The sequence below is a fragment of the Calypte anna genome, chromosome 19, assembly GCF_003957555.1.
Source record: "Calypte anna isolate BGI_N300 chromosome 19, bCalAnn1_v1.p, whole genome shotgun sequence".
Classification (NCBI taxonomy): Eukaryota; Metazoa; Chordata; class Aves; order Apodiformes; family Trochilidae; genus Calypte; species Calypte anna.
In genome coordinates this window covers 10,899,990-10,925,499 of record NC_044264.1, presented here as the reverse complement: position 1 = coordinate 10,925,499, position 25,510 = coordinate 10,899,990, and the positions used below count along the sequence as shown (strand labels likewise).

The following is a 25,510-nucleotide window of genomic DNA, read 5'->3' as shown; positions in this document are numbered from 1 at the left end:
TATTGTGTTTGTAATCAAATACGAACAATTAATTTTCTAATTGGGTCTAAGTTGTTGTTGTTCTTATTCCTGAAAACTGAAATAATGCTATTGCTTCATCCCATAAGACTATTACTATGCCAGGAAAATCCTTGCTAATAGACATTTTGACAGACTGCATACTAAGTCAGTGACAAATTGGCAGCTACACAGTTTTATGCAAAATTAAAATGCTTAATTCTTCCCTCCTTTTCTGAAAGCCTTGTGTGCATTTGTAGTCTGACAGTTTGCTGAGCAGTGTGTAGGTGCTTCATACTGATGAGACTGCTAAAGCAGCTGTTCAGTTTAGGTCACTTTTTTCCCCTATCTGCTGTTTAATATTAATAGTGTAAGCTGCTGTGTCAAAACATTAAATAATTGTAACCTGTATAGGAAAGGAGTTCTATGTTAACCTTTCAAAACTATATTTCCATGTTTTAGTATATATGAATAATGCATGAAGTTAGGCACTAAGGTTATTTTCAAAGTCGGTCATTTCAGGATCAAGCTGTAGGAAACAATAAAAGAGTGGTCTCTTTTGTATTGCTCTCCTCCTTTCTCTAATTCTCCAGAATTCAAGAAATGGGGTTGAAGTCTTACACCATTGGGATTTCTCCCTAAACTTGAAAGCTTAATTTAGGCTCTACTGGAATGAAGAGAGGCATAAAGCAAGCACAGTGGAATCCATTTAAATGAGTGACTGCAGAAGAAATACAGTTTCTAAGAAAACAAATGTTCTTTTGCACAGTCTTGTAACAAAATGCACTCATTTGGAGTCTGGTGGCTGACAGGCAGCCATACCCCCTCCTCAGTGCCCTGGATGCTCCGTCTGGCACTGCCCAAGCTGTCCCCTCCCCAAGAGCTATGGTGGCTCCAGGGGCCAAGGTAGGAGCAAACCTCCTGTTCCCTGCCAGGGGGCATGGGACCAATTGGCTGTACCATGCTCACAGGCATTGAACAATTTTCCAGAACATCATTTTAATAGGGTATGTCAGCATGGAAGATTTGGTTTGTTTTGCAGAATATTTGACACTTCATGAAGGATGCAGTTTTACTTCAGACTGCTCCTTTATAACCCTACTCCTCAAAGAAATGTTCTTGTCATTAGCAAGGTGTTTCCTTTATTTCCCTATCAGTATATTTTATCCATTGTGTCATGAATTTTGTTACACCAAATGGGCTGTAAATTTCTGCTAAGGCAGCGCTAAGTGCTTTATTTTAGAAGCATGATAGGTTAATGTGGACTTTCGACGTATCTTTAAAAACCAAAGGCTGTGGTTGTTTGTTCTGTCTCTGCAGTGGTTTTATGATAATTGCTTGTAATCCAGTCAGTGCATATCTGCAGGAAGTGCTCTAGCTACGAAGTATTTCTTCTGACCTGCCCCACTGATGCAGAGCTGACCTTGAAAGATCTCTCCAGTGGGATCCACATGAGAAAATTATTCAGCTTTTCAATAATTGTATGAGCTTGCAATTAGTTCTTGTCTGCAAACCCCAGTGTCTCACTCCTAGCACTGCTGAACAGGAGCAGCAGTAATCAGGTGGGCAGCCAGGCAGCCAGAAGTTGGTCATTGCTCTGGAGCAGGACCTGAAGGAGCTCTGGCCAAGGCTTTGGTGAGCCTTGAACCTCAGAAAAATCCCACCTGGTGTTTCCAGGGTGGGCAGGGGCTAAATTACTGGCTGGTGAGCCCCTCCCCTGGGCAGGGAGGAGACAAGTAGACACAGCTCTCTGGGGAGGATGGAAAGACTGGCTAGTAATTAGAATTGATTTTAATTTAAAAGTCTTTAGATGTATCACACCATCTTAACTACTGCATAAAACATTTCATTTGAATAATGCACTTTAATTTTATCTGTCTTTGTTTATGGGAGTTCTTGACACCATTTCATGTGACTAAGAACAGCCTCTTTGCTGCTCTTTCTTACAGATAGATTGGTCAAAAATAGCCAACAATTAACCATGACCGTGCTCTCATGTGTAGAAATTTTGTACTTTCTGTTAAGTTTCTTGCATTTACTTGGACATGTATGTAGATTGCAGTAATTCTAAGAAAAATAACATTACAGACCCCTGTGGATTGAAACTGGACCACTATGTTCAGGTGGTAGGTGGAGTATTGCAATAGGAGGAACTTCTGGAAACCATTCACTGAAATTAGATGCTGTAAGGAACAACAAGAAACATGGAGACAACTGTTTGTTGGTGTGAGCATGAAGGATAAAAAATGCCTTCCTGTGGTATGTTCCCTCTTCAAAGGGGAAGAGCTGATTTACAGTCCATTATAATTTGAATATCTGTAAATTTGCTAGAATAATTAAATGCTAATATAAAAAAGAGATTCAGAGGGATAGAGTCCGTACAGATTACTTGTAACTACCTAGGGTCAAACGTGATGTACAAATTAATGCAGTTGAAGTGGGATCTTTCTGGCTGAATAAAAGTCTCAACTGAGAAAAGTGGTAACTGAACTTTCTGTATTTGAACATCTCATATTCTAGGCCATTGAAAGACACATTAGGTTCCAGAGAGGTGACATGTAAGGTCTCATGCTGATAATCCATCCTTTAATTATTTTATGGAGGTTAATGTTGCTGAAGTAGAGCAGTATCATGGTCTTAGCAGTGAATAATAGGTTTTAGTAGAAATGGGTTTAATGGAGAATTAATAAAGCAATGCAGAATGGCTGAATTTCATGTGAAGACTGATGATGGCATTCGTACTTTCTTAGTATTGCTTTAAAGGCTTTATTTTGCAGTTGATTTCCAGGAAGCAAATCTCTATTAAATCCTCTAGTTCTAGAGGACTAGAACTAGTTTCTAGTAATGTTTGTGTTTGGGGGTTTTTTTGTTTTGGTTTTTTTTTGTGGCGTTGTTTGTTTGTTTGTTTTTTAATGTTCTTGTTCAGCATTGGAGCAGCTAGGGAATGTTGCTCATTGAGTCAATGTCCCTTGCATGGTTTGCAGGGAGGTGGGGAGGGTGTCTGCAAATGTTTATTCTGTAGTTCCTAGAAGTGGCTGCTCTGGAAGGAGAGGATAGAGAAAAAAGCTGTTCATATCCAGTGGTATGGCAGGAGGTTGGCTTCAAGCTCTTTAGTCAACAGGAGAGCAGTAAGGGAAATGTGAATCCAGATGTGCAGCAGGACACAATGTTGCTGCAATTTAGTGGAGAATCTTATTATAGAATCATAGAATGGTTTTGGTTGGAAGGGACCTTAAAGATCATCCAGTCCCAAGCCCCCTGCATGGGCAGCGACCAGATTGCTCAAGGCTCCATCCAACCTGCCTTTGAACAGTTCCAGGGAGGTTGCATCCACAACTTCCTTAGGCCACCTGTTTCAGTGTCTCATCACCCTCAAAAGAATTTCTTCCTAACACTTAACCTGAATCTCCCCTCTTCACGTTTGAAACCATTACCCCTTGTCCTCTCACTACACACCCATGTAAAAAGCCCTACCACAGCTTTCTTGTAGCCCCTTCAGATATTGGAAGGTTCCTGTAAGGTCACCTTGGAGCCTCCTCTTCTCCAAGATGAACAACCCCAACTTTTTACCTTTCTTCACAGGGGAGGTGCTTCAGCCTTCTGATCATTTTAGTGGCTTTCCTCTGGAGTCTTGATTCCAACTCACTTATTGTGACAGTTGTTTACTTGGAAAAATTCAACTCAAGCTCTTCTTTTTCAAATGTAGCATTTCTGTTCCAGTTTTCTGCTTGTGACTGATGATAGCCTTGACCTCCTGAAGAAAACCAAAAGCTTGAGGGAATTGCATTAACATCTCCATTTCTAATATGCTAATATTGAATACAAAATAAGAAGGAAAACATACGTGGAGTGAACATAAACGTGGGTTTTAATGGCATGATGGCTTTTTTTGTTTGGTTGATTTTGGGTTTTTTTGGGTTTTTTGTTTTGTTTTGTTTTTTGGTTTCATTAAAATGTTCTGAGTAATTAAAGCTCAGTGTGATAAGCATAGGGCTTGTTGAATGTAGGAAAACCTGCCTTGTGGGGAAATTACTTGGGTTTTGTTTTAGTAGTTTACTCATTCTCCCTTCAGTTTCATTAAAACAGATGCAGGGGGAGACATACATAATTCAATGAAACCTAGCAGTCACCAGTAGGCTTCTACTGCATGACAGTCCCAAATGCAACTCAGTGTGGCTGAAGGAACTGGGGAGCAGAGAGGGGAAAGCAAGGGTGGTCCTGAGCACTGAGATGCGCCGCCTGTGGGGCACAGGGAGAGACTTGGGCCAAAGTCTACTCCTTGTCCTTTTTTTTATTTTTTTAAGCACCAGTGATACACATGCAGAGGAAGTCCATCTCCCTTGATAGAAATGTTTTGTTTTATTAAAACTAGCGTTTTCACTCAAGTTTTAAGGAACCCTTTATTTCACCTGGACAAAAGCATCTCGCAGCAGCTGTGCAGTTTCACCACCTCCAAGCTTGCCCTGGCAGGGCTGGTGCTCATCCCCCCCTCCCTGGCTGGCCAGGGCTCACCTCCATGCTTTCACACTGGACCTGGTGACATTTTGCCCTGGTGTTCCCCTGGCCCTCCGGTGACTCTACAGGCACAGGGATGTCAAGCCCCTAGCATGGGTGGCTGCCCTTCCTCTCCCACCCCATTGGGGCTTCTCCCCACACCCCTAGGGACAGGTCTTGGGTCTCTTTGGGGCTGGTGACACCCAGGGATTTCTACCCCTGGCCATGCTTTGTTCTGTGGGTCCCCAGGTGTGTACCCCAGGCTGGGATGTTGTGGCTGCCTTTGAGGAGCTCAAGTGGCCCTGGGCCATGCCATTTCTGCAGGGAATGTGGGGTTGGTCCTGAAGGATCTCTGCCCAGCATCCAGGGGACCCTTGTCCACCAGTGCTCTTCTCCCCCTGCACCCTGACACCTCTGTGGCAGGTGACCTGACCATCAAACCCAGGAGAAGGAAGCCAGAGGGCTATGCTGCGGAGAAAGCAACTAAGTCCCTTAAATGTTTGGATGAACATTGGTAGTCCCTGTTATGACTTCTTTTGTTTCCCTCCCTATTTATTTATGTCCGCTTCCAACACAGCTGCTGTGAAAACCTGAGCAGCTCCTGGTGTGGCAGCAGAGGCAGGACACCCACTGCAGAAGCAGGGGAGCTCTGCTGTGGAGTTCAGTGCTATTTGTGCAGGCAGGAACACATGCAGGTAGACACTAACAGCTTTTTGCCTTTGTTTGTAACCCAGTTTCCATCCTTCATTGCTTGCGTTCTGGAGCACTTAGTGCCCTGAAGAACACCCAGGAGTGGAAAGAATTTGCACTGCTCAGCAGACTCCACAGGTATCTTTTTTTAACTGCTGTAAAGCTCTGGTCTATATTTTTAAATTTATTTAGTTATATTTTTTAATTAAAAAATTGATTTTTTAAACACAGATGAGTGCTACTAGGCTGTCATCTTGGCATGTACTCTCTGGGCAACCCTGTGAAGTTTCTTCCCCTTAGGGCTTCATCCACGGTCAGAATATATCTGTTGATAAGATCTTTCATTTCTTGGGTGAATGGCTCAAAATCCTTTTGCTTAGCACCAGACCGCTTGAAATTCCCATCCCTGTTGTTCTCAACGCAGAGCAGTCGGTCCTCTGACACTGTCACATTCAGGAACTCTACCATTTCCTTCAGCTTGGGGATGAGGCTCTGCTTCAGGTCCTCATAGTGGATGATAAGCAGGCGCTTTCCATACTTCAGCCAGTCCAGGATATGGGAGGCCCACCACGAGGCATAGCTGTTCACAAAATCCGGCCACTCTGAAGGACCAGAAAGACAGGAAATGAGACAATTACAGTTATTATGTAAATGCAGCAAAAGGAAATTGATCTTGGCTTGGGTGTGGGGTGTTGCTGATTTCCAAATCTGTGGAATAACATGTTTTTGTGCACCTGTACCAGCCTTTTTATGGGGAGATTTGGTAAGGAAATAGATTTAATAGGGAAGATTCTTTTGTTCCTGGTACATGGCTGGGATTAAGGTCACCTTTTCAGGATCACTGGGACAAAATTTACTGAAATATTTTCTTACCTTTGCTTTGGGCATTAGTGACACCTCAATCACTTATTTGCTGTTAGTGATAGTTTTATTTCCTGAGAGTCAGAATAGTCCTAGTTTAAGCTTTTGGGTGGAACAAAGAGGATTTGTGGCTGAAATGTAACAATTTGTAGTTCGAAGTGCAGGAAAGCCATTCCCTCCAGATTTTTTTTCTTTCCTAAGGGCTGTTCTGTCTGTTTTTTGATGAATGGGTCTTGAGTTGTGACTGATAAAAGCTGATATGTGAACTTGGGAAAGAAATGTGCTGTGACAGAGGATACTTCCCCTCAGTCCAGTGCTGCCTGGCTTGCCAGGCAGCAGCTGTAATGCCTGAAACATTCATGAGAAGAAGTGCAAGCTGAATTGTTTCTCAGCTGCAGAGTCTAAACGCGGTGGTTTATTCAGTGGGGAAAATGCAGTTGCATCATCCAGCTTGCCAGTCAAATGCATGAAGTGTGGCAGGCACATCCTGGAGTCTTTTCATATGTTCAAGGAACACTGACTCCCAAGTCCCCTTATTGCTATTATCCTTATTTATCTGCAGTGCAGTAGCACCTGTGCAGTGCTGTATAATTTCCTTCAGGAAATGTCATGCTCCATTGAATCTCCCAAATCCTAAATTAGATTTCTCTTACATGCTGCAGGAGCAAATTTTCTTCACCTCTCATAGCTTGGCAAATGGGCTGTACCCAGGGGTGTTGTACCTGGACATGTTTTCTCTGCCAGACAGTACAATGGCAGCAGTGATGCTGTGTGCCTCTGGCCACAGTGTTGGAGCTGTGCGCCCCTCCTCTCCATGGTGGTGGATGCAGAGCAAGACCACAGCCTCTCTCAAGGTGGGGGTCTGGGTGCTGTTGGGACTGGCCATGGCTGTGGTAGGACTCCAGTCCCACCGGATTTGTTTGCAGTGCTCACTCTGTTCCCAGTGTGTTACCCCCCCCAGCACACCCAGAAGGCCCACACTCTGCCCCAGGAGGCGAGTTCTACCTTTGCTCTTCCAGTTGCGGTCAGTGGCGTACCCCAGGTGCCCAGCATATTTCCTGTTGAACTCGGCCATCAGCGATTTGTACGGGTTCCTGATCAGCAGGATGGCAGAGTCAAACATCTCAATCTCTGTCTTGCCACTTTCATGTGTTTTCACACAGATTGTCCTTCTACTTCTCCAGTGGTCTTTTTCTCCTTTAAAACCTGTTTTACAAGACAGATTAAAAATCTATGCCTTCTCACACTCTGAATCACTCCCTACAGTGGTGTAAAGCTGCTGTGAAAGTACCAGTCAATTAAACCCATCACACAGGACCTGAGACCAGGGCTGAAGTTTACTTCTGCCCTGCCACTGACCTGCAAGTCTAACTGACTTTATTTGGTTGGGAGTCACCTTCTGACCTGCTGTGGGGAGGAACCTTCCCCTGGTTGGAGCCCCCTGCATCATGCCAGACCCTTGGTTACAGGCACGTGTTGAGGTTTTACCAGACGTGCGGACAGTCACAGCCTCTGCTGGCTCCAGGCAGAAGGATACCAGAATGAGGAAGTAAAGCCCCAATGCCTTGGAAGGACTTTGTGTGACCCATCCCTCTGTATACTGTACCTTTGTTGTAGAGGGCTCCATCAAAGTAATAGCTTCCTGTGTAGTACCCTGTGGCATGCTCTATCAAGTGGCGAGCCCATGTATTCCCAGCCCCAGGAAAGCTTGACAGAGCAACAAACACTTTGGATTTCGTGGTTAAGAATTTCCTGTCTGTGCAGCGGGTGTCTGCAAGTACAAAAGATATGTCATTGTTAGCAGTGTGGCTTTTTAATAATTCCACTGACAGCTCTTGATTACAGGGTTTATTGCTTCTTTCTTCTCTCTCTCACAAATACAGGATATCAATTTGAGTCCAGTTGTGAGTCAGCTGCTTCTCAAAATTAATTCAGCCATAAGAGGCCAAAGAGATTATCCTCAGAAGAGTTTTTTGCTGGTTTTGTGTTAGGCAATGCTTTCTTGATAGAGCTGGCAAACCATTGTGCTTACAGGCAAGGTGTGATAAAAGCCCCTTGATGCCTGTTTGTTAACGGCTGTTTGCCTGGCAGGTTGGCTCTTCAGTGAAACCCTAAATGTGCCATTACACCTAGAAATTGCAAGTTTTATAATGCAGGAGAAACTCCTCCTACTGAAAAACCAGGGGTGTCAGGGAAAAAAAGAAAAGCCCAGCACCAATCCAGAAAAACACTTCATTTGTTCAATTTTAAGCTTATGAGAAATTTCAGTGAATTCATTTCAAATCATTGCATGGATATTGTTGCCAGTACCACCTAAATGGTTTACTGGATTGGAGCCCTACTCTCTGATTTATTTTCCAGCTTTGAAACATGTATGCAGATGAATATTTTCCAGGAAGACGGGTAGAGCAAAATTAGAGTCTGCAGATCTGCCGGATGTGCATTTAATGAGCAGGACAGGAACAGACCATGGTGTCCTTGTCCCTACTGCCCAGGGTGCTGTATGGCTAGGGGTGTGCCTTCCCCAGCTCTGCCTTGTTCTCTCCATCTACAAAATAATTGTGTTTTTCCAGGGCAAGGGGAGGCTCTGCTGCTTAGTGAGGGAATAAAAGATGCATATTTAGGAGCCTGATTGCAAGGTGGGGATTTAGATAAGGGCTGCTTCCTAAATTCCTGCCTGTGTTGTGATAGCAGCCCAGCTGTTGCAGCTAGGACTGCTGTAAGCTAGATCACTTTCACCTGCTGCAGAAGGAACATGGGGGCTGTTTCCAGCAGTGCTGGGTCTGGCCCTGGCCCTGGCACAATGAGGCCAAAACTTGTACCTTGCACAGGTGTCTGGTAGACCAGGCAGTACTTCCCGTGGAGCTCACTGCTGGCGTTGCGCGTCCCGCTGCAGAGCAGACCGTCTGCACCCTTGCGCAGCGAGAAGCGCCCAGTGGGGTACCCACAGTAGCACTCCCACCCTCGGATGACTGCCAAGGGAAACTCCTGCAAAAGAAAGAAAGTAGATCAGTGTGTAAATGCCACGGCATCAACAGCCTGTGGGGAATGCTGCTGCTATACAAAGAAAAAGAAATCTTCACAAGGCCACTGTCAAGATCAAAGCGGTGTTTGATACATCATTGTAAAGCTCATGATTCTTATACTACTACTGTCCTTCAAAATGGTTTTCAGACACAAACCTCCTAAAGCTTGATAATTCACAATATTTGGTCTCAGTGCAGCCACGGAATGACTGAAGGAAGCTCAGGAGTTATTTGAGTGTATAGCGTTCAATTCCACCTGTTCCATATCAACATTTTTTGCCTTTTAAAAGTCTTTTGGAGTGTGGCAGTGTGTGACAGGACTGCTCAGCAGGTTATTTCTCCCTCTCCTCCATGTGTTCATTCTCTGATTAGGAGTCAAATACAACGGATGTGCCATCTGTGCCCAAATAGGCAACATTTGCTTAGCAAATGAGAGATGACACTGTCAAAAACTATTTACAGATTTAATCCAAGGGCAAAATCATTCTGTTTCTGCCTGTGAACAGAAATTTTCCCTTTACAATGAAGCAGTTTCTCTATCTGAGTTAATGTGTCCTGGCCTTCAAATACTGCCAGGAATAAAAATGTTTCTTGTACCTCATGCCAAGGGGCACCTGCTTCTCAGGGGGAAGTTTTAGCATCCTGATGACAGCACATGCATTGGAAGGCCAGAACAGTAGTTGTGGGAATCATACCAGGTACCACAGCACAAGTTGTGAAGTGTTGTAATCAGCTGCTGATTACTTGGTCTTTTCTGTGTGCAAAATGATAGTATCAGCCCTGACTTCCCATCAGAATTTAATCAAAACTGCGAGTTGTCCACTTTGCTCACTTGTGTGTTCATTTTATGCCCCAAGCTGTGGTTATGGCTTTTAGCAGCTGTGTAACTGTTATGTGCAGGACTAGTTCTCCAGCTCAAGCGCACACAAACCTGCAGTGCTTTACTTCAGTTAAACACAAGTGTATTGGCAGAGAAATCTGCAGGTCTGTCAATAAGCATTTTTCTGCACTGAGCTTTAGAGCATGCTTTAGAGCATGCATTGACAGGCTCAGGTGTCCATCCTGCAAGCTGTATGTAACTCAAAGTTGATGTCAGTAGGACTATTTACATAAGAATTTCTGAGATGAAGCCTCCACGGGTAGTTGAAGTTCTGTAAGGAAAGCAGTCATTCTCCAGTAGCAATGGAGATGATGTGATGATTCAGTCACTGATTGTTTTTATTAGATTGTGTCCAAATTGAGTATTGTGAATAGATTTAAAATACATGTATCTGGTTCAGCTCTGATTGCTAAATTCCTTTCTTTTCCAGTTTCCTATTCTAAGTCCTACTTGTACTTCACCAGCAAATACTAAAAAAATTAAGTTATCTATGGGTAAACTGACACAAGATTAAAATTTTATTCCACCATTAAACAGTAGATTAATGTCAGAGCTAGGAAAAAATTGCTCATGAGGTCCTGCTTTACTGGACATTTTTATCAATGGAGGTTGTGAGAATGTGTTTGTATGCAGGTTTCTAAGGTACTGTATACAGGGTGTGTGGGTGATTCAGTGCACAGAATTAATTCCATGATGCAATCTTAAACCTCTGATGAGCTGGTGTACAAGATACATTGGCTGGGAAAAGCTTTCTCACTCTACCTAGTAATTAAAAGATTTGTTTGTTCATGGCTTAATAGTTCTAAGTGACTTTGTGATGCTAGAAGACAAAGTAGTTGAGTGTTCAGTTTAATGCATGAGGCTGAATGTGGCAGCAGGCTGAATCTGATCACACAGTGAACCTTCCTCTGGGTTCACAAAAAAATAAGCCCCATCAGAGTGGGGAGGAAGGGAGCAACCGCATCAACAGCCACTAATGCAGAAGTGCCCTGGGCCAGACATCCCCTCCTCTGAGGATACCCAGGTCCATCAAAGTCAAACTTCTTGCATCCTTACATCTGTGCTTTTATTCTGTGGTAGTGGAGGATGAGCAAAGGTGGTACTTCAGGCCAGGAATGTGCAGAAGGGCAACATATTAACATGTCCCTTCTCACCTTCTATCCAAAACCCAATAAGCACTCAAGCGGCTTTATTAGTTGCTTTCTTGTAGTCTTATGGATCAGCATCAGGTTCTACAATTAGGCCATTTTAAATTAAAATAGATCAGACTTGAGTTACATAGGTTGTCATGAAAGTGGCAGACGTAGTTCTGGTGTGGAAAGAGACATATTTTTATAAAGTCCCAGGAAAATTCACTGTTTTTCAACGTGCTTATCTGGTAAATTTTTTCTCTGGTAGCTGGTTTTTTAACATATTTAAGATTATATTGTGTTCTTAGCCAGAACAATTACACATTGGTGTAAAAATGGTATATAGACACGTCAGCATTAAATCCTGTTGTTTATTGCAGCAGTGCCTGCTGTTGCACTGTTAAGGAGCCTGAGACCAAAAAGACACCTTAGAGGTGAGCTGCACAAAATGGGGGGATTGCTGCTCCCTGCCCATGCACCCCACCTGTCTCCTCAAGAGCTGAGTGGGGACCAGCTCCCCAGAGGACTCTGGGGACACATTTCAGGTGCTGACAGCTCTCTGGTAGCCTGTCTCCTCATGAGCTGCAGCTCCAGGGAGTCTGGGCTGGCTCTGGATTTGAATGTGACACGGAAATGGTATCGATTTCCTCATGGTCGATGCTGGTCTCTTAGAGCAGCTTTTCTGAGGATCTTGTTTAGCAGCATTGCTCTGATGGCTTTCCCTCCCACCGTCCCCACTCCATAGAGCGGTTGGATCATGATGCATCACTGGGTATTTACACTGATGAGTTTTGTCCTTTAGAAAACTAATTTACAAATTCAAAGCTCTAAGGCACTAATCTCTGCTATTCCCCTAGTAGATAAAATTTTAAAATATCAAAAAAAGAAGAAAGGATGGGAAATGAGAACTGTTCTTACTTTCTTGGAGCAAAATTCAGAGCACATCTCCACCGTCAAATTGGGCTGTATCAAAGAGGCTGGAAAGGTGTCTGTTAAATTTTCTGGAGCTCTAAAACATCCTCGATAGATAACATTCCTCCCTGCAGGGATATGAAATAGGTTTCTCTTGAGAAAACAATGTCCATAGTATCCTGCCTCTTTCACAAAGAACAACATTAGGTTCAGAATCTAAAAATAATAAAATAAATTCTATATTCCAAATGCTGTAGAGAAACCATGATATACACTAGAAAAGTGTGTTGCAAATCCTGTGGCATTGAAAGGAACAAATGCCTTTAGCTTTGTACAAACCACTGAAAGTAGGTCTGCAGCAAAGAGTTTAAATTAAATTCTACCAGTGGAGGGCATTGCTATTGTTTGCAAGTCCCAGTTTTCTTTTGAAGACACATTTCCCCTGGAAGACTTAAAAGCACTGATAAAAATCTACAAAGCTTCCATGATCTGCACCAGAAAAGCAAAGGAATTGAAATGAATACAGAAAGCCCCCATAGGCACCCACCTTCCTGCACATCTGCTCAGTTGCTGAGCTATCCCTCACCTCTCCCAACTCGCTTTCTTTTCAAGCCAAGGGAGTTTGCTGCAGCCTTTAAAAATCTAAACAAGCTTTTGTAAGCTGTTCAGGGAGAACAGCTTGCTTCAAGTCCTTAGCATCAGCCTCTGATCTCCCCTGTTCCTGTATAAATGCCACAGAGCTTCGCTGAATTGCTCCATTTTTTGCATCATTGTGATTGAAGTCAGGATTTGACCCAAATACTTGTTGCAAGCAGCAGTACAATTTTCCTTCCTGCTTAAGAGAGAAAGATCGCTTGACAGAATCAAACAAAAACCCAAAGTCGTAGTGAAACTTGGCACCCCAGCTGTGGCTGTGCTTTTGCACAGATGAACTCATGGTAATGAAGAAAATAACTTGTGTGGCTGGTTAGAAAAGGGGACTGGGTGTTGTGGGCTTTATAAAGATGGAAAATGGCTTTACTTCACTGCTTGTTAGTGACTCTGTTGACAGAATTTGCCTAGCATGACTCAGTAGAGAGAAAGGTAGATTTGGGAAAGAATTTGGGTATTCTGAGTCCTGGTTAGCAGCTGTATTTTCCAGAACTGATGTGGTAAATGTGTTGGATGGTAGGAAAGATGCCATGCAGTTTTGAAGGAAAAATTTGCTTCTGCATGAATTTCCTGGCAGAAGGGCCTGTAGTCTCCAGCACAAGCCAAGAGCAGTCTAAGGAGAGGCTGCTTAAATAATTTCCAGTAACTGTTTAAACTGGTTACTTGAGTCAATGCTCTGTCTTTGGGGTTGCTCAGGAGATGTGAAATTAAGATAACTTGATGGAAATTGGGGCAAAACGGGAGTCTGCTTGAGACCAGAATACTGCAAGCACAGCACCAAAGAATGAAGGAGCAGCGGTCTTTTGACTTCTCAGGATGGTCTTGAAAGACTTCCTACGAAGTCTCATACTAATATTTAATTCCCATCTCTCAGTGCATGAGGAAGAAAGTTTGAACTGCCCACACAGGCTTTTTGGAAGGAGCAGGGTTCACAGAGAACCTGCGGACCACACTGGAAATGTGCCATATTTATGCTGTATTTCTGCTTCCTGGGCAAGGATGGCTGAACCCTGCCCCAAGGAAAATGGCACTCTGTGCCAGAGCAATCACTGGGCTGCAGCAGCTGTGAATTTTGAGCTTCATTGTAATTAATGTGACGTGGGGACACAAGTCCTGCAGTGCGGAAGCTGCAAAGCTCACTGGGCCCCAGAAGCCTGGGTGGGAAGGGGGAGGTGAGGGATGGAGAGGGCAGCCAGCAGAAACCCCATGTCTGGGATGGTTTAAATGGAGATGCCACTAGATATGCTCTTTTCTCTGTATTGCGTATTGTAAATCACAGATGCTGTTAGTGTTTCCAAGTTATTTTCCAATGTACTTGTTCATCAGGATTGATACTTCTGGGGCCTCTCTGCTAGGTTGTGTCAGTGGGATTCTTCAAGCAGTCAAATATCAGGTATTACTGAGGGCAAACAAAATACAAATCTAGCTCCAGGCTACACTAATTTGATGACTAATTCATGAATACTTAAGCAAAAAATAAATGCTACCTATTCCTGTGAAATATGTATATATATTTTATGCTGAAGATTTAAACAGTGATGCATGTCCTGGGAAACCTGCCAACGTGCCTGTCAGCCTGACACTGGCAATTTAGGTCTACGTACCTTTGATATATAATTTATATGTAGCTGGGTGGATTATTGTACAAACCTTGACATCTTTAAGAAGACATGAAGTACCATCAACACTGGCACAACCTAAGGTCTTGGGTGATTCTTGTCAGCAAATAATATCTGTGAGGCTTTGTAAGTGCCAAGAGTAAAGACTGCTCAGTAGTTTAGGTATTTTAAGTGTTTTGTGTTGGCCCAAAGGTTCATCTGTTGTATCTCCCATGGTGGCTAATTGAATGACGAGTAAGTGCTGTCATTTAAAGATGAAACAAAATCCCAACTGCTGCTAGAACAGAAGTCCTTGGAAGAGCGAAAAACTGTGGTCTCATTTCTCTCACTTGGGAGGGAGATTGGTATGCCTCTCTCTCTGGCCTCTGCTATCTCCTGCTGCAGTCACATAGGTCTTACTTTGTTTAGGGTCATTTCTGAGCTTAGGGTGGCCCTTCAGTCATACAGCCCCCACTTCCAGGGTTGTTTCTTAAACACGTGAATTTGTCCCTCTGCAATGGATGTGAAATGGAGCAGTTTCCAGCTGGTGTTCTGCTGCTGTTGCAGTCGCTCTGTGCTGTATTTTGTTTTTACATGAACCCTATGGCAGCCCCGTGCCAGGCCCATCTCCCGCTCTGAGGCGGTGAGCAGCACAGCTGTTTTAGGGAGGGAGCCAGACAACTGGACACTGTACCCCACTGGCACCTTTGTTCTTTGCTGTGTCACACTCTGGTGACCAACAGAGCAAGACAGGGACATCCCTGCAGGCTCAGCTGGGCTGTGGGGCTGCCATGGCTATGCGGGCATGGCCTCCTCGCCCCGCTCGCACACCCACTTACATGGTCTGGCTCCTGCCCGTGGCTCCTCGACCCTGTAGACAGAGAGCCGGTTCACCCCTCCACAGAGGGAGCCCTTCTCCCCCTTGCACTCGCTGTTGCACTCCTGGGGCTTCGAGGCCGTGGCTGGGAGCCTGTTCCCGCAATAGCACTCTGCTCCGTAGGCCAGGCCCGCGTAGGTGTAAGCCCTGTGGGGACAGAACCAGCCCTGTGGGTACATGCACACCCCTGGTCCCCAATTGGTCCCCAAGGAAGGCAGGACTGTCCTCATGCATGGGGAACACCTCTGCCACCCTGCTCCAGAGACACAGCTGGCCCTGGGACCAGTGCGGCCTCTTTGAGGTGGGCAGCCACCTTGTCCTCACCCAGAGCTACTCCTTCAGGTTTTGATAGAAATGTTTGGGATGGTTTAGAGTGACAGAAGAAAAGCCCCTTTCACAGGTTCTGTTCACTGGCATTTGAAGGTGAGCACTTTGGATCAACTCAGGCAGTTTTCAAATGCATGGCAGTTTTGGCATGAGCCAAAGTGTGAAGCCACTGTCCAGATTGGGCAGCAGTAAAATAGTCTCCTTGAAGGAAAGCAGTGGAGCTGCACCATCCCTGATGGCACAAGATAATCACAGTTTCCACAGATGATGCATATGTAACATATGCGTGCTTTTCCCATTTCAAATTCAGTTCCAAATGTTGTCAGAAAAGAGAACTTGCCATAAAAAAATACAACTCACCTCTCAGCACAAGCTTCCTGACAGTGGGATACTGTCATTTTTCTTAAATCATAAAACACAGCTCCCTTTAGTGTCCTCTCCCTTGAATCATCGCTGAAGCATCCCACATAGGTCCCTGTGTGTGTGCAAGACCAGAGTTAGGCAACTTGCACGGGATTGGGATGGGAAGAGGGAACAAACATACAGTGGTGATCCATTACCTTAAGTTGGATTTCTCCCAAGTTGTCTTGAAAATTTCTAGTTGATAATGAAAAGATGCAAGATACATACTAAGAAAATAATTTTTCTTTGGGTACATAGAATTACTAAAGCTAGAAAGGAAAGATATCTTCAGTCTTAACTAGGCAGTACTGTCTAGCTATCACACTGAACTATCTCTTTTACTCTGGTGCAAATTAATCTCTTAAAATATGTCTTGCTTTACTTAGCATATGAAAGATAAATATTTCTTTTATACTGCATCCTATATTAGCCCTCTTTTTTGGTCACAAAAAGAATTACTATAAAAATCCAGCTCACTTTTTAAAGATACCATTGGAAGAATGATGTGGAAATGCACTATTATACAGCGATTGTGGGCATAAAAGTACATTTTATCATTAAATAGGAAGCAAAAAAGGAAATTTGATTTTAGAAGTAGTAGCATTGAGATGATAACACAGGGAACTTAAATAACATGAGCTGTGGACAGGAAGAAAATGTATCATGAAAAGTGAAACTAAAAAGCATTATATTAACAATAAAATAATCCACAAGAAAAAGAAAGTTTCAGCCACTCTAACAGAGGTTTTGGACTTTGGAATAATCCTCCAGGTTGGCCGCTGTTTGCTGAAGAGTAAAAAAATAATACTTTGTGAATTCTAAATACTGCTTTTACAAAGCACAGGCACAAAAGTGGTAGTCTGGGGGGCTGTTGTGATTCTTTGCTGCGTCTGTCCACAAAGAGCTTATTAAAGTGGAGGTGAGCAATGTCATCCAGGGGTGTATTTATTGAAGGTGGAAGTGCCCAGCAGGGATAGGATGGGGCCAGGGCCCCTCCCCAAAGCTTCCCGTGGGTTTATGGCCCATGTCTGTTCTCCTAGATATACAGTGTGTTTGCAGAGATGGTCACAGAGGGCAGTTCAGGAACAGAGAATATTTGCAATAGTAGAAGTTGGTATATGCTAGAAAGCTGTAGCAGCAAAGTGGCACTTCTACGCTTAAGGTATTACTAGGCTTTGGGTAGTTAGTGTAATAAAACCCATTTCTAAAGTGTTTCTTATTCTGAGAAAGAAAATCAGTTCAACAGTGTTTATCTGTGCCTTCTTGAAGAGAAAATAATTTATATTAGGGAGGCTTATTTTACTGTTTGGGCTTCCATTCAGTCAATTAAAATGCATTTTTGAAGGATGTTTCAACTCTGCATGACCAAGGATGTCAGCGTTGTACTTTGGCCAGTACATGTACTTAAGAACTTGTTTGAAAGTGGTGATGAGCTAGGAGGAAAGTGTTTCTGCAGGGACACTTTGTGGTGCTTGCCAGTCTCTGCCTGGGATGGTCCTAAGGGGACACGCAGTTTGTGAGTGTGCCAGGGAACAGGGCAGGACTTGGATCCCTTACCTTTGTGTTCAACAGTGTGCTTTGTTGCTTTAAATCCCGCTGTTTGCATGGGCTCCTGGTCACTGATCAACCTGTGAAACCACCTTCTTCTCAACTGCCTGAGCTCTGAGTTGCGGGACACAAGCCACTGCGGGCTGTGCCACTGGTCCAAGACTGCATTCTGCATGGTGTCCATGCCCACCAGCAGCCTGGGGCCGGGGTGGGGGTTTTGCAGTGTCCTGGGATCTACAATCCCACCCCTGGCCATCCCATCTGACACTGGCAGGGCTTGATTAGCAGAGGTCCCACGTGAACCTTGCTGGATAACCAGGCGGGTCCGCTGTAGCAGCAGGAGGCTGCCGGCCATCAGGTAAGCTGCTGTGAGGAAGAAGAGCAGAAATTGGGTCCGACGGAGAACCTTCTGTAGCCTGAAGAACGCTTTGGCCATGCCCTTACTGGAAGTGGGCCCTTCACGCCTCCAGACAGGCCCCTGAATCTCTGCCTGGCCGGGTGCTGGTTCCTCCCATACGTTCAGCCCATCACTTCAGTGCCTCCTCCCAATGAAAAGCCCTCCCCGGATGGAGCAGCCTGGTGTGGCACTGCTGCTGGTTTCAGGCACCTGGCTGGCCCTGGGGCTCCGCACACCCATGCAGTGCTGCCATGCTCCTGTGCTGCCCTACAGCCAGAGCTGAAACCTGAAACACAGAGGGGAACATTGGGTCACATCCAAACAGAAAATCAGAGTGACTTACCTCAACCCACCCCCTTTTTCTTTTTTCAGATGAGTGTTTCTCCATCTGTTGTTTTTAATTATGCGCTTCAAAAACTATAATCCGTTGAGAGTGATTGATTAAGCAGAAGCAAGTTTCAGATCTTCAGCTTTTTTTTTCTTTTCTTTTAACTTGGAATGTACCAGAAAAATCTTTATGATGAAGTTATTTCTCTTTAAACATTTGGAAAAAGAGTTCTTTATTTTCTTTTGTCAGTAGCTGACATCTCCGTTCTTTGTCACTGGCTGGGATAAGCAGCTGCAGTGTAGGCATCTTTTTAGGAAGGCATTAACAAATTCCTTCCTTTCAGCTGAACAGTAGCTAAGCTACAAATGCAGATCAGAAGGAAACTGCAGTGTGTGGGGGGGAAAGAAGTTTCATCAGTTCACAATAGATAATAATTACTAATCTCTCTGCAGCGCAGTAAAGTCAGGCTTTATGCTGGAAGGATACTTGGGTATTCTGTACTTACACACAGAGCTGTGTGAGTTGCTGTGCACTTTAAAAGAAACCAGAGATCCTGGTGGGTTTTCAGTAGACTTCTGATGCCAAATGTTTATGTGTGGATGCCCATGGATAAAAATCAGTGCATGTTTGGAAAAAAAATATCCTAAGTTTCACCAGGTACCTCTTGACTTCCTCTGAATTTTGCAGGCTTTAGATGTGCTGATTTATATCACTGTGGGATTGTCCAGCAAGAAAAGCTCCTTTGTACTCTGGGTAACCTTTAACCTCCTATAGCAAATGAAAGCTGGCACTTCCCCATAAAGTCCTGTTTTCCTAGTCAATCACTTCTCTGTGGAGCCAGGCAAGTTTTGAGAAAAGATACAGTGTTTTCCAGAAAAGAAAATATTATGGTTTTTGCTTAACTTGCATTTGGGGCACACTCTTGAAATCCACAGTCATGGCAAAGAAATATCAGTTCACTCTGTGTCCTGTTCTCTCTCTGATTTAAAGTTCTGTGGATACTCATCTATGCTTCTTTCTTAAATAGATGTTACCAGTGAGGTCTGCACTCATTCCCTTTTTCATTAAATTGCGCAGTTCTTTCTGGCTAAAGTAGCTATTAAAAAACCAAAGCCTGAAAACTTCACGACCAAAATACAGAAAAGCTCAGCTGAGTCTTTTGGCAATTGCAGGTGAATTTTTTTTTGTATCACATTTTAGCATCTGTTGCTAAAGGGAGCTGGCACAAGACAGGAGTCCTGTCATCTAATCTTACAAGTTGGGTGGTCATGAGGACCTGATTTAGATGGTTTTAAAATTTCATGTTCAAGTTCATGTATGCTGGTCTCAATTGTATAGGGCTGAGAAACACCCAAAAATGTTGTGTGTTTATCTCTGCACTTTCTCCAAGAATTCAGTCTGACAAGGATGTACCACTTTCCACCAGTACCTGTGGATCTGTTCGCAGCCAGTGAACTTGAGAGTGACCAGATGCAAAGAGCTATGAGGCTGTAGCATGCTGTATTAAATTAAGAACACTTCATTCACTGTAAAAGTTAACATAACTCCCTTCTGATCAGCTCCAAAGAAAATGTATTGATTTACACCAGCTGAAGAGCTGACCCTTGAAGTTAAATTATTGAAAATTTCTGATTGATGTTGTGAGTGCTCAAGAATTACAGTAAAAAGGTCAGAAGTATGTAGACAGATGAACAGGAAATTAGCCATAATTAGATACTGCAGATTGTAACTGTCCTAATTTATCTGAAAAAATACTCAGCATAGGTACAATTTGATTCACCAGTTGTTCCTAACATGGGGCTACTGAAAGCACAAGCTATTCCCAGAAGAGGCCGTTTAATTTAAATGAAGACACCTGTGTAAATTCAGGGGTTCATAGCTCACAAAGTGAGTTTTGTGAGTTTACTCACAAAAGTGATCAAGTTACAGTATTAATACTGTCTTGAACCAAAGTTCTCAAGTGCACCCAAGTCATTTGGATGGGGAAGGCAGAGTTGCAGCAGCTGGGAGCCTTCAGGCATTGCTTCTCAGCGATGCAGCTCTGGTGGAGAAGGACCATTGAAGCCTTGTAGCAGAAATTGGGAGTGTTATGCTTGAAACTGCATTGGTGGCCCAATTTAGTCCCTTTTAATGCCACTATGTACTCGAGTCTGTAGATTTCAGTTGAGTTTTTGTAGCGATGCAAAGCAGAGCAGCTGGAAGCTGCATCATCCTTAAGACGAGTGTATCTGCTGCTTGTCTGGGCATCCCACGATGATGCCTCCTGGTTCCAGGATAGACAGGCCTGGCCACTGCCTGCCCAAACAGCACCTGTGTGGGTGCCATCACTGCCTCACACACTGGGAGAAAGAAAAGCAGACTGTGCATCAGCAGAACTGGGGTAACTACCCAAGATACCAGACCTAATTTAAGTGTGCAGCATGCTCTGCGTCCAAATACCCAGGAACATTTAGCACTGCTCCTGCTGGTCTGTCTAGTTTATTTATTTACTAAGGAGAAGCTGCTTCTGAGTCTTAAAATGCTAACTTTGCCTTTGCCCAGTGGTTGAAGAAGTTTAAATTGTAAAAGCCAATTTTACTGCAGTCAATATGACATACATAAATTACTTGCAGATGCATTCGTCCTCAGTACAGTTGCCATGACAGTGCATTGTAGTAGAACCCAACCAAATAAATAAGTACACATTCCACCCACAGCAACTGCTGCAAATGTACAACTCAAAAATTAAATGTTGTTTTTTGTGGAGAAATAGCAGAGAGCGCTGCTGACATAAAAAATGTCATTTGATTTTCCATAAACTGCATATTGCAGTGTCATCAAAGTATGCCTAAAAGAATTGAAGTGCATCACATTTGATGATGATATTAAAAATGGAAGAGTAAGGAGGATATGAACCAGTATCTGATAGTAGAAAATGTATAATTTGTCTTTTTCATGCATGTATCATTTAAAATGAAGGAAGTGAAATGGAAGCAAAGTAGTGTCTTCTGCTCCTATTTATCAGTTCTCATAACCAAAGAGGTTTTAGGACCATATTAATTGAGAACTGAATTAGTCAATAAAATCATAAAATCATAATTGAAGGGACTTTGAGATGGGCAGTTAAGAACTAATAAGTAATAGCAGAGAAGACCTTTAGGAGAAGAGAACAATGAAATGGTTAATTCTGCAACAAAAAAAAAGATAATTAACACAGGCAAGGATGAACTTTGGAGGTGATGAGTGGTTGTATAGAAGGTCTGCTGGGTGCTTTGCCTTCAGCAAGGGAAGGGTCCCTTGCACCACTAAAAAGGTGGCATGTCTGGTGTCTGTGAGTTTATAAATGGATAATTACACAGTGCTTATGTCTCAGAGTGCACTGATGGTACTGAGCACCAGACCTGAGGCATTTGCAATTTTAGGTTGTGGTTTTCTTTTATTCCTTGCTTTTTGTTCATTACATACATGATACCAGATTTATAGCTGCCATGAAAAAGTTGCTGTAAGGAAAAGCAGGTCAGTATCTTCCTTCCCAAATGATCTTGCGAAGTATGACAGAAGTTGTCGCACTAGGCAGATGCATTAATATATTTGTGACAGAAACAGAAAAATAATACTGAAGTTCTGGGCAGTTCTACTCCCTAGCTAAAGGAGCAGTTACAGAATTTTTAAGGGAAGACTGAATGCTTCCATTGATGCTATGAAAGCTGGTAAAGGCTGAAGACACTGAAGAACAGCCCTGGACTTGCAAGTGAAGAATTGCTCTGCTGAGGGCTGTCCCTTAATAGGTTGCTTAATGCAGAAACTTAGGTCAATCCTTCACTGATGGCTGCAGCTCTAACCCTAACCTATCATCAATAGTTTATCTTGTCTAAAGACCAGCAGAATGTTGCAAATTCAGAGTTCTTGGCATGGAAGCAAGACTGGTTTCTGTTGAAAATGTAAGGCAATTGTGCTCAAGAACATTCTTTTTGGAAACAAACATCCTTCTATATTTCTCCTCTCTTTTGTCAGCTTAGGACTTAACTGGGGGATTCTGGCTCACAGCTCTCCTTTTGCATACACACTGCCATTTTCTTAAGGCTGTTTGGATAGTCAAGGCCAACATCATGATGCGTAAATGTGAGAAACTTGAGAACCCGCAAATTTAATCTTGAGATCCTGTCAGATATTTGCAGTTCCCTTTATTCCTACAACTAAAAGCCCCCGGTGTCAGTCCTGAGACAGGTGGCAGCAAGTCCTTCTTGAGGCTGTATTTTCATACATGGCCAGAACCCTCTTGAGTTTTGAGAACAGGGTTAGAAAGATGACAAGGGTGAGCTGTCTGAGCTCTCCTCTCATACCTCAAGCGGAATTGACAGAGAAATTCCACATGTTCCCAGTTTCCAAAATCAAGAGATAAGAGAAAATTGGATCACATAGTAGAGCTTAGAAGGGTTTCTTCCCCATCTCTTCCTAAGTCACCTCCAATTATTTGATTTAGAGAACAGTTTGGCTTAATATTTATAGAAACTAACTTTTCTGCCCCTTTCCCATCAAAATGAAGCTTATCACCTATGGATTTTCATTAGAGCAATGAGGTGCCTGGTGAGACATGCTTGAAGGGACCTTCTGCCTGTCCTGGCAGGAGCTCTGATGTGCCTTGCCAGCTCCGCTACCAAAAGATCTGGCCTTACTGTCTGGGCTTCAGAAGCAATAAGCACTTGTTCCATCTTAAAATGTTCCACTTGTGAGAGGATTGATCTTGCTGACTCTGTGCATGCTCAACTAGTAAGCAGCCCTTTGAGTGCAGCCCTTTGCTGCTTTGAGTGTTAGTTTAAGCACAACATAAGGTCTGTCAGCAAACTAGAATTGAGGTAGAAGCACCACAATTTCTCCACCTGCTATAGTGGTAAATGTTGCAGGTTGAGAGGGCTTTCCTGCAAGTTTAGCATTTCCTCTCTCCTCATGCATTCAAAGTGTGCTTCCTACAAGCTGTAATCAGATTGCAAAGTTATCTTCGATACTGTGTTAGAACTGTTCAGTAATGATAAAGTGATAAATAAAGCAGAAAAAAAAAGTATGCAAAGACAGCAGGAAGATGGAGAAAAATGACATAGTCCATAAACTGGTCTAACCAAATTGAAAATACCAAAGCTGAAAATATACAAGATAGCTACTGCATGGAATAGGGGAAGTGTTCTATGGGTGACAGATAATTCAGGTTTGGAAATGAAAGGCTATGTCACAGAACAGAACTGCAGCCTGAGGCTGGACAAGTCAGCACTAACTCAATTTGGACACAGCATATCTTTCACTAGATGTTCCACTTTGAGACCAGTTTTCTTTCACGGGTGAATGTGAACCTAGGCAGCAATGTTGTTAGTGGCCTGTGGTGAGGGATGCAGGAGGCAGGTGGCCCAAGGAGGCTTATGGAGAGACAGAGTGCTGACTTGGAAAGTGTTTGGTGGCAGCTGGTAACAGAAAGCATACCACAGCAAAACGGTGTTTTTTCCATTAATCCAGGATATTTTTACCTAGCACATCGTAATAATACATAGCACATAGTAATAATGAGGAAGACTGATTCTGTTGCAGTATGGAAAAGATGCAGCCCTATATATACCTACATTCAGTATATAACCATACACAGACATATGTGTGTATGCATTCTGTACATAAAGGGATATTTATTTCAAAGGTGACATACAATCTCCTCTCACCATTCAGTGATGAGCTGAGACCTATCTGCAAACAGTATTCTTGAACCTAGAAAGTATTTTGATCAATAACAAACCATTCATGCATAATACGGATTCCTTTGATATGTAGAACTCAAACAGCAAATGATTCTTCATCTGCAATTTCCAATAAACCCAATCTGGTTCTGTGGCTATAGGCTGAAGTTTTGCAAGAGATTGTTGTAAAAATGTACCATGTATTGACTTTTGCCCTAGCTCACAGTAGCTAGAGATCTTTTCCTGTTTACAAAGAATCTGCTGGAATTAAAATAGCATGCAAAACTGTAAATAAATCATAGGTATTTAAAAATTGTCTTTCCTAAGCCTCTCAGCATCCAAATTCCTGCAACATCCACCTACTAAAAATTGTTATGAGTCCATTTATTTAGCACCATGATGCTTCAGGAACTCTTCCAAGCAGCTGAGCATTCTAGTCTGCTTCACCAGGCTATGTGACAAAAACACATACTTGCCTTACCCATGCCTACTTTTCAAGTATGATGCCTTGAAGATGCTCAGAGAAGGGCATCTTGAGAGCAAACTGCAATCTTTATAAATAATGCAGCTGAGTCTTTTGTACTTAGATGCTATGGATAAATTTAATAAATCAAACAGCCATGCAGACCACAATGAATCATAATAACCTCAGCCTCTGCAAAAAGTTGTCTGATTATTACTTGTGTCAAGGCCAGCTGACAGCTTGCAGAAGCAGATAACACAACTGTATAAGAGGAAAAAGCCTCACCTTTCTTTTATGGTCGAGGGAGTACTGATGTAGCCAGGCAAAGTCCTAGACGATCCAGTGAAATGTTATAAAAAGCTGTAATGCATATCTGAAAAGCTGATAAATCCTGCTCCCTCTGCCCTCCCCACTAATCCTCCTCCCGCCTCCAGATCCGTAATCCTCCCGAGCACCCCTCGGAGCTCTGCCGCTGTCTGCTGGGTGCCTCCAGATGTTTATCTCGGTGTCCAGCACACCCAACTCGCCGACCGCACACACTCCCTGCTCGCCGCCGCCTCTTCGGGGTCCCTGCAGATCACCGGGGGCCCTGCGGATCGGCGGGGTCCCTGAGGATCACCGGGCCGGCGCTCTGGGGTCCTGCGCCGGGCAAGGGCTGTGGGGGGAGGACTGCTCCATGGCCTCTGCGCCAGCCCCCGGCGTGGCAGCAGCCCTGGCGCTGCTCTGCCCGACTCCTCAGCCGGCACACTCGTGTTTCATAACGCTCCCCCGTTTGGGAAGCAGCCTCTCTCTCCTTTGCGTCTGCTGCACGGAAATGCTCTGCAGCCTTCTGCAGCTACAGACGTTTCCAGAGCTACCCGTACACTCTCTCTGCCTCTGTGTTTGTCTGGGTGCACGGATGGCTGCATAGGCAGATGCCGAAGTGGCGGCAGCAGCAGCAGCAGCAGCGTGAGACCGAATGCGATCAGCTGAACGGATGCTCCTGTGTTTGTTTTTCGGTGCCTCTTCCCACTAGGGGCAGATCTCTCTGGAGCCGCTCCTCCGGAGACCCACACCCCTTCCCAACAGGTCCAGAGGGTCCCGGGAAAGCAAGTCCCCGGCAGCCTCGCCGCAGATTTCACATAGCAAATTGTTATTCTGCGCACAGATGGATAGGAGTAAATTATTTATGAATGTGAGAGCTGAAAGGCAGCGTGCTGCGTGTCGTTAGGACTGCCTGCTCTGCTGTCTGCA

At 43.8% G+C, this 25,510-nt stretch overlaps 1 protein-coding gene across 3 annotated transcripts; it reads right to left on the bottom strand.

Annotated features, from left to right (window-relative positions):
• Window positions 1–5,345: 5,345 nt before the first annotated feature.
• WSCD1 (WSC domain containing 1) lies at window positions 5,346–25,239 on the bottom strand. Of its 3 annotated transcripts, XM_008500596.2 has the most exons (9): window positions 24,563–25,239; window positions 17,403–18,076; window positions 15,804–15,918; window positions 15,079–15,263; window positions 11,997–12,118; window positions 8,865–9,030; window positions 7,649–7,813; window positions 7,048–7,248; window positions 5,346–5,783 (listed from the first exon to the last, which is right to left on the bottom strand). In XM_008500596.2, the coding sequence occupies exons 2-9, from the start codon at window positions 17,827–17,829 to the stop codon at window positions 5,431–5,433; spliced, it is 1,734 nt and encodes a 577-aa protein (XP_008498818.2). In that variant the 5' UTR covers window positions 17,830–18,076; window positions 24,563–25,239; the 3' UTR covers window positions 5,346–5,430. The 3 variants fall into 3 exon arrangements, with proteins under 3 accessions (XP_008498818.2, XP_030318480.1, XP_030318481.1); XM_030462620.1 differs by lacking the exon at window positions 7,048–7,248 and having other exon boundaries at window positions 24,563–25,219; XM_030462621.1 differs by lacking the exons at window positions 15,079–15,263; window positions 15,804–15,918 and having other exon boundaries at window positions 24,563–25,219.
• Window positions 25,240–25,510: the final 271 nt, after the last annotated feature.

Bases quoted from the DNA above. Each gene is read 5' to 3' on its own strand.
- WSCD1 (XM_008500596.2), bottom strand. From the start codon at position 17,829: ATGGCCAAAGCGTTCTTCAGGCTACAGAAGGTTCTCCGTCGGACCCAA. The intron at 15,919-17,402 runs GTAAGGGATCCA...GCACACACACAG, and splicing joins GCACACTGTTGAACACAAAG to GGACCTATGTGGGATGCTTC. The intron at 7,249-7,648 runs GTACAGTATACA...CTTGTAAAACAG, and splicing joins TGGAGCCCTCTACAACAAAG to GTTTTAAAGGAGAAAAAGAC.